The sequence below is a fragment of the Solanum dulcamara genome, chromosome 7 (genome assembly GCF_947179165.1).
Source record: "Solanum dulcamara chromosome 7, daSolDulc1.2, whole genome shotgun sequence".
Taxonomy (NCBI): domain Eukaryota; kingdom Viridiplantae; phylum Streptophyta; class Magnoliopsida; order Solanales; family Solanaceae; genus Solanum; species Solanum dulcamara.
The window spans coordinates 12,614,570-12,623,164 of NC_077243.1; the positions used below are offsets into that span (position 1 = coordinate 12,614,570).

Consider the following 8,595-nt stretch of genomic DNA (forward strand, 5'->3'; position numbering starts at 1 on the left):
AAATCTTTATCCCCTTCTCACATACATCCCTTCCTCTCCTCTCGAATACGTCTCTCCCATATCCGAATGTTTTATCCCCTCTGATACATCTATATGCAGAGGCGGATTCAGTATTTAAAATCTCTAGGTGTCACGCTATTTTAAACAATAACCTAATGTAAAAACTTCATCATAGAACAAGATAATGCTTAATATTTATTAGCAAATTTACATAAAAAATTTAGACTTATTCTGTTGGTTTAATTAAAATTTTATTTACAAGAGTTCTAGAATTCTAATCTACTTATTCACAATTTTTTTACAATAAATTAGCTAATGATATTTTGCATGATAAAAAAAAGTTTTAAAAAAATACACTCCACACGAAGATTCAAACTTATAAATTTTCAATCAAAACCATGAAGTGGCGTGACATCCTCTATCATCAAAATAGATCCGCCCGAGTTTATATGCCCTTTCCTCTCAGGTGCCTCTCTCACTTATATATCGGGATGTATATATCAGAAATTAAATTTTTATAATTAAAAAAAATAAAAAAAATAACGTAATTAACTATTAGGATGAGGTTGATTATAAATTATACAAAAATTAAAGATACCATAAGGGGCACGAATCAGCCGTACTACTAACGCAGCCGTCGTAAAGCCAGCCAGTCTCCCTCGAAAAGGAAAAAGAAAAAATTTGAAATTCCTAACTCGTTTTTCTTGTAAACTGTAGTGCGATCTCTCTCTGTACATCGTCGGGTGCTGTGGTCTGCAGAGAGGGCTAAATTCCTCATTCCAACGGTGTTTTTCAGGTAACGATCGGACTCATGATGTTTATTTTTTTCTGATGGATATGGCTGGGTTGTGTTTTTTGATTGTCCATCTTCGATCTGTGAGTTCCAACCTCTGAATTTTTTAATCACATTTTCCCCTTTCTTTTTATATGTGCAGACGCACAAAGTAGTAAAAATTACCCGGGAAGGATAATGGCTTCTCAGTTACAGATTCAAGGGGATGAATCCGTACTTTTACGGGTTACTCACTCCAATATGAAGAGCTTTTCTCCAGAAATCCGTTTTTCTCTTCAGGTTGGCTTCATCTCTACCACTTGTGCTGTTATTCTGATGCGTTATCTCTAAAAGCATAATATGTACTTTCAAAATGTATTATTGGTTATTTGTGCACAAGTGTAGGTTTCCCTATCATCTAAAAACAAGCCATAAACCTATTATATTCTTATATTCTATAAGTAACTAAGCTCATGAAGTGTAATTATATTTAACCCCCAAAGTCATTTTTTTATATAAGTCATTCTTAAACCATAATCATAGTCGTAATTCAGACAGAAATATATAATTAGAACTTAAATTACAAATCTGCAAAGACATATTTTCAGCTTTACAACTGTTCTCGACTTCTCAATGAGTTGTTATTAGTTAAACGTCCAAACTGATTATCTTTGATATAATAAAGGTAATGATTGAAAAACTCATCACCAATTATGCTACTTAATTCATTTTGAATATACTTGGTTGAGAAAAAAGTCCTTTCAGCAGTAGTAATATCCACTGACTTGTGCATTACAGTCCAATCTCTATGTGTTTTCAGATGACAGTGGAAGCCGTGAAAGATAAGCTTTGGAAAAAGTGTGGTACTTCGGTCGATTCAATGTCCCTGGAGCTCTATGATGAAACTGGTGCTAAAATCTCAGTCCTAAGTGACAATGCAAGACCACTTGGTTTTTATTCCCCACTGAATGGGTCAGTAAACTCTTTTGTTCTGAGGACCTATTACATTATAATTATCCTTTTATAGATAGTGAACTCTTTGTAGTAGCTATTAGAATCATATCCCGTCTTCGTTTTGTGCAGAAAGAACTTGATTTAATATGGACAATATTTTTGGATTAACCAGTCTGCCTTTGCAGTTATCGCTTACATGTCATTGATCTTGATCCATCATCAGTGACTTCTGGAGGTTGGCTCGAGGACACATCACTTGTGGAGAAGTATACTATCTCTGAAGAGGCTTATGAGAAACTTGGTGGTAAATGTTGACGCATATTTGTTTTACAAATGTCTTCTCTAATTTGATTTCTCATTTGGCTCGGATGCAATACCTCTCCAAGTCAATTTACTCCTCAATTGATTCCCTGGCAATTGGGGTCTGTTTGTGAACTACGTGTTTTGACTCGGCACAGAAGTTCCATCAGAGGGCAATTGCATTTCGACCTAATATTTGAAAAATAATTCTGTGGACAACAATGGATCTTCCCCCAAGTTGGTTCGATTTCTTGCCCTTATGGTCCTAAGATGAGGGTAGAACACTGGTACTCTTTAGATCAGTGGTTTTCCTTCATTTTCTGACATAAGTCACCGCGAACATCCTAATTTTACCTGAGAAGTTACATATCATGGTTTAACCGAGAAGGAACCACATAGTGCAACGGAATATAGATATTATAGCAAGACTTTTTTTTGTCTTTTGTCCAATCAGACATCCTTTTGTTTTGCTATTAGGCTAGGATGCAAAGTTTTACCTAATTAATCATGTTTTAACCTGCAAAATATACTTTTCTTGTCATTTTTACTTGTTGACTCATGTCTTAAATATCCAACTGCATGGTTCATGAAGTTAAATTGGTAGTTCCCTACTTTTTATTCATTCATCAGTTCGTGGGTGGCTGATATCTTTTAGATATAAGATGAAAAAGAGGAACACATTCCTTTTTTCCCTCTTCTATTGTTCTATGTACAAGACTTTGATTTTCCATTTCCCAGCTCTACTTTTCCGACTCTTGTTTCTTCCAATGTCATCTTATCTTTCTCCTTACTGATGCTCTTCTCCATCTTCTCCTCTCCATAATTACATTTTGAATTAAATAAACCTGGAAGAAAATAAATTGAAGAAGGGTGATAATTAAAGAGGAGGAGTAACAAGGGACAGAATTTTGAGCCTAGTTCCATGAAGCACTGAATTGACTAAATTATTTCTAGTCTTAGATAGGTCTTACAACAATGTTCATATGGCTAATGACCTTACATGGCAACCAAAATGTCGCTCCCATAACAAATGAGAGCAGAGCACGCTTTGTACATGGCAACATGAGCAAGAGGTGCAACGCCTGCAGCTGTGCCATTAGCATTGCCAAAAATGCTAGCACCTAGAACGAAACATCCAGCAGCCGTTCTAGCAGTATGTGTACCATGTCCGTTTTTGTCCCACGGATCATTCTCTGAGTAGTGGAAGTATCTCGCTCCAATGAGCTTTTGTGACGTTAAATTCGCACCTACCCTTCCATTTAGCAGGGGAAGGTGGCATCCCATCATCGCTAAACAAAGGATGGTCTGGGAAAATTCCCGTGTCAATAACTCCAATGATCACACCTTTCCCATAATTTGAGTCATTCCAGAACCCAATGTTCTGGTGCAAACCCATGAAAATGACACTATGTGTGGTGTATAAATCAAGTAGCCCCTCAGGGCGTGCGATCCTTCCATTTTCTCCATTTCCTTTATATCCTCTAATGATAACCTAGCTGCAAAAACCATTAGAACATTTCAATAGGAATATATCAATTGTGATGCCTCACGGGCAATATCCGAGGTTGTTGAAGGCAAGTGCACTACCCGCAGGCATTGCACCTCTTTCTTGTTTTGTTTGGTGTTTGATTGTTTGTTTTGTATGTCTTGTCTTATGTTCTAAGAAGGCAATGGGTGTGAGCCGACTTCTGTAGCTTTTATGTACAAGGAAGAACCAATACAGTTCTTGTTCATCTTCATCTTCATCCAGGAATTGCCTGTTTGGTAGTTACAAATATTTTCTGAATACACTAAATTTTCCTCTCCTTATATTGTTTTACTTAGATTTTTAGTTACATAATTCATTTATTCTTTTAAAAAGGGAACTGTTCATGTAAGACCTATTTAAGACTTAAACTTAGACCTTGCTCACATTTCCCGTCTGTATTTTTCTAGATGGTAATGATTTTCCTGGTGATGTCATGAAGCTATCTGTGATGGATCCTAGAGTTGACAAGTTTGTTGCGACTTTCTAGGTACTTTCAGAAAATTCAAGGAAACATTGCCGCTTAAGCAACCACCTGGTCTAGAATCTAAAGTAAGTTTTTCTCTTAATCTTCAAGTGTTTATAAAAACATGAAGGTAAAATTCTGACTTTTGCCAGCTCAAATTTAACACAACATTGTGGACCTCCCCTCTAATTTACTATGTCATTGCTTACTGCTTAGGGTCTTAAAAGCTCTGCTGTTTCAGAAAATCAACTTTACCTCCAAATTAACCCTACAACCCTTTGTTATTGTCCCAATAATAGAGGTGGCAGGTATCCCATGGAATTAGTCGAGGGGTGCGAAAGCTGGCCCAGACACCATGGTTATCAAATTTTAGTTGGTTAACCGTTAACCTGATCCTCCAATTTTACTGGATCACTCCCTTTTCTCTTTTCCCAGCATACTTAGTCACTCGCTGCCATCCTCAGAGCAACCACTTTCACTTGCCAAGCTCTAATCGCACAACCCTTCCACCACTTCACCCTTTCTCTCCCAGATATCCAGCCCTGCTACCCACCTCTTTAGGAAAAAAGAGGAGGAGGGATTCAATCTCTTCTTTCTCCGTTTCATTCTTGAATGAAGGGCAAGTTTTTCGTGTCATACCAAATTTAGATGCCATGTAGAGTGAATGCTTGGAAGGGCAAGTCTCAGGTAGTTTCAAACTACTGCGACATTTAAGTAGTTCACTGTCACTAAAATATAGTAAGTTCCTCACCTTGCTGCTTCTTTTGAGAAGAGCTTTTTGGAATGGATAAATTCCAATCACTCAACTATTTACTTTTTAATCTCGTGTCACGATTTCTATGTTTTGCAACTCTAGGTCTTTTATTCATTTCCCCACTTGGCTTTGTCAAACAGATATCTAGCAACTGCATGGAAGATCTTTGTGCAAATATAAAGGTTAGTTGATCTCCATCTTTATTGCAGTTCTCTTTCCAATTTCTGTAATATGTCTACATCACACACCTTGGGATGTAGCTTTCTCCCGGAGCCTGCTAACGGTAGCTTTGTGCACCAGGCTGCCCTTTTTTTTTTGCTTCTTTCCAATTTCTTAATGTGTCTATTGCATAATCTTATTAAAGTAAGTAGTAAACACATTCTTGACCATACTTCAGTTTTCTCACATGAGCCTTTTAGTTATACAGTAATTGAGGATTACTTCTGATTTACATTTCTTTATACACAACCTCTTGCTGAAGCAGAGAGCTTGTGTTCGTGTGCTGATTGCCATAGAAGATGTGATATACAAACAAAATACTTGACTAAACTATATACTTAAATTAATTTCTTGTATCCATATGTACTTTTAAACAATTTCAGGCAATGTTTTTTTCAGCAGCTAAAAGCTCCTCCAACCTCAATTAGAAAAGATCAAAAAAATAAATGGAAAATCAAAGGTTCAACTTAGCGTAAATGAGCTAGTTATTAAAAATTAGTTTGGTTGTCTGAATGGATCATTGATAGTTTAACTTGTAAGTTGAAGATATAGATTCTCTAGTAAGTTTTATTTTTCATTTCTCAGTTGTCGTTGCTGATACTTGATAGTAGATTGTCAATATTTTTATTTGCATGACTACGTGTCACACATGTTACAAACTGTTTGTAAAAGAAAAGGATACTAATTTGGTTTCAATGCTCCCAGTGAGTGATAACATTTCTGGCCTTAACTTGTGCTAACTATGGCAGACTTGTGGTTCTGTTATGGTTTACATAAAGCAACAACCAACTATCTTTTGAACCTACCCTTAAAAGTTTTAGGTCTCAATAAGGTTGAATATGGTGCCTTAGTTTATTATTTTTTAAAATTTTGCGGTGATGGTGCAGGAGTTGTGTTCTTCTAGGTACTTCTTTCTTTTATTTTCTTTCTGCAAGTTTACTTTTCCTGGCTCAGAATAATAGTAATAATTTAGTGTTATTGTTAACTTGTTTGAATACAATGTTTGTTTTCTTCGTGAATGCAGATAGGGGACAGATGTGAAGTGGAGCCTGGAGAGAGAAGAGGCATGGTCAAATTTGTTGGTCAGGCTGAAACACTTGCACCTGGGTTTTGGGTTGGAGTTCAGTTTGATGAACCAGTAGGAAAACATGATGGCATGTACGTCAGTAACACAAACTTCTCACTTAATCTTAGTTTGAAGTAGCAATACATATATTTTATTAGCGGTAACCAGCAGCAGAGAGTTTATTCTTTGAGGAAGCATGCGCTATGCAGGTCTTTTATGACTTATTTGCCTCCCAGTGAAAGATCGTATGGACTCCACTAAGGAGAGACCTTGTATTGGCTCGTTTGAGCCAATCCTTAATTTAGAAAATTTTGCCACATCTAGATGTCCCACTTTGAACTGTAGAACATGTGTGAGCTAACTCTTCACCTTTTTTTTTTTAGTAAAAACCCTTGGTCCTTTTTATAGTCGGAAATTAATTTTATTGCCCAAGTTTTAAATTTCTTGGTGGTTTAACATTTCCTTGATCCATGGTTCTTGTTTAATCTTTGGTGCTCTATCCATTTAGTAATTATAATTACTACTTGTGTATCCAATGTACTGATGATGACCTAGAGTTTCAGTCCTTGCATCCACAAGCTTAATCTATCTTTAGTTGCATTAATAGTTTTGAAGGAAATTTCAGATAATAAACTAGCTACCTTGTTACTTCTGTCGTGGACGAACTCAATCTGGTGTTTGCTATCCTGTTCTCCAACTGCACCACATAGGTTTCTTCTTCTCCAGGTCTAACAAAATATTTAATCAATTGACTGTACACATTTGATGTTCTAAAAATTGGTGCAACACAAATTTATTTTTGTGAAATGTGAGTCTTTTATTGTGGTGGTGGTGGTGGTGGTGGGGTGCACTAGCTATTGTTATATGCATTCACTAAACTAATTAGGAAAAAAGAGAAGAAAACAGTGTTGTATTTGAACTATTGGGGTGCTAGAGAATCTAGAGGAATGAAATAGCTAAATAGTTCCGACAGGGTTATAAGTTAAAGTTACTACCACAGTACAAATGGTGCATAATCTACGTGATCTTGTTATCAGATCTTGCTTCCATGAGGGGTCAGGATAAGTTTCATTTACGGGAAGGTATCAAAAGTTAAGTCGGAGTTTTGAAATTATAGAACATGATTGATAGGTAACAAGGCATTTGGAACTCACGTTATCCTGAATAGCAAATGAGCTCTGCTCTGCTGCACTATACAGTACAATACTTGGCCAGAGGCCTCTGAAGGTCCCTTGCTGCAGAATCTTTTTTCCTAGAAATTCTTGCCTTGTGCATTAGAGCACAAGCATTCTCTTTTTGATTCTGATTTCTTACTCCATACTTGCAATTTTACTTCTGAAGAAATGTTATATTTGAGAGACTGTCTCATGGTGTCTATAGTAATTGCTGCAGCTAAATGAAATTATTCTCATATTTTCTCAGGGTTAAAGGGAAACGTTACTTTGACTGCCCTCCTCTTCATGGTGCAATGGTCCGACCAGACAAAGTAAAGGTTTGTACAAGTGGTATCTTTGTCATAATTCCAATGCTCTAATAAACTTTCCAGTTAATGTGCTTGTACTTGTTTCATGCTTTGGGTTGAAACGTGACACGGTTCTATCTTTCCTAAGATGAATATATTCACTTATTACCTTCAAAAAGTATAGTTATTAGCTGCATATACGAGTTATGGAGTCTTGATTCAGGAGCATCCATGATATGAGAAGTTGGAGATGGGAAAAAGTGGTGAACTTCAGTGTACTTTGAAAGATGTATAAAAATGAGGAAGTTAGACTAGTCTGTTCAGGCAGGTACAGCTTGCTAAAGCCAAAAACGGGACGTAGCGCCTCTAAATTATTAATACATTAGGCATTAGACATTTACTATGAAGCGTTTACTGTTAAGTTTTGTGATTATGGGAGTCGCAGAACAGTGCGTGTATTTGACTTCAATTAATCTGGCTGACCAAGGCTAAAAAATTTGAAATTTCATTTTCATAAACTAGTCAAGAAATTAGAATGATTGCTGGGAAACGACTGTATTGCCCCCCTCGGCCAACATCCCTAGAAAATGTTTTGGAATGAAAAGGTGAAATTATTTATGTCTAGTGTTGTAAATTACATTAAATCTGACCCTATCTTTTGTATTGCAGATTGGAGACTATCCAGAAAAAGATCCCTTTGAGGATGAGGAAATTTAATTATATAGGATTCCCGTCTGCTGTTCCTTTGGTTTGTGATCTTTTTAATCAATTGGAGTCTGGAGATGCATGTTTCAAATGTATAAACTGAGCTGAAAAGATCGTCAAGCCTGTAATTGAAAGTCACGGAAATGTCACTGAAGATTTCAAGTCGATGAAGAAACCTGAATGAATTAAATATTTACCCAGCAGGTGCAGATAAATTGTTGTACTTAGGTGTATTGTGATTTTTTGTGGTTGATTATCAGTCTGAATCGTTGTAAGAAAGTTTCTAGAGATACGTTTATTTCAGTGGATAGAAATTAGTGATGGGTTGCACTTTCATTATCAACAAGTTACACAGCAACGGAAATAATACAT

At 36.3% G+C, this 8,595-nt stretch overlaps 1 protein-coding gene across 1 annotated transcript; it reads left to right on the forward strand.

Moving 5' to 3' along the window:
* The first annotated feature begins 505 nt into the window (after window positions 1-505).
* Window positions 506-8,537, forward strand: LOC129895880 (tubulin-folding cofactor B). The gene is made up of 9 exons (XM_055971659.1): window positions 506-796; window positions 936-1,072; window positions 1,593-1,744; window positions 1,912-2,030; window positions 4,042-4,103; window positions 4,912-4,953; window positions 6,015-6,148; window positions 7,479-7,548; window positions 8,188-8,537. The coding sequence occupies exons 2-9, from the start codon at window positions 971-973 to the stop codon at window positions 8,233-8,235; spliced, it is 729 nt and encodes a 242-aa protein (XP_055827634.1). The 5' UTR covers window positions 506-796; window positions 936-970; the 3' UTR covers window positions 8,236-8,537.
* Window positions 8,538-8,595: the final 58 nt, after the last annotated feature.

Excerpts from the sequence above, each read along its gene's own strand:
- LOC129895880 (XM_055971659.1), top strand. The coding sequence starts at position 971 with ATGGCTTCTCAGTTACAGATTCAAGGGGATGAATCCGTACTTTTACGG. Across the intron at positions 4,104-4,911 it reads CACCTGGTCTAGAATCTAAA|ATATCTAGCAACTGCATGGA; the intron begins GTAAGTTTTTCT and ends TTTGTCAAACAG. Across the intron at positions 4,954-6,014 it reads ATCTTTGTGCAAATATAAAG|ATAGGGGACAGATGTGAAGT; the intron begins GTTAGTTGATCT and ends TCGTGAATGCAG.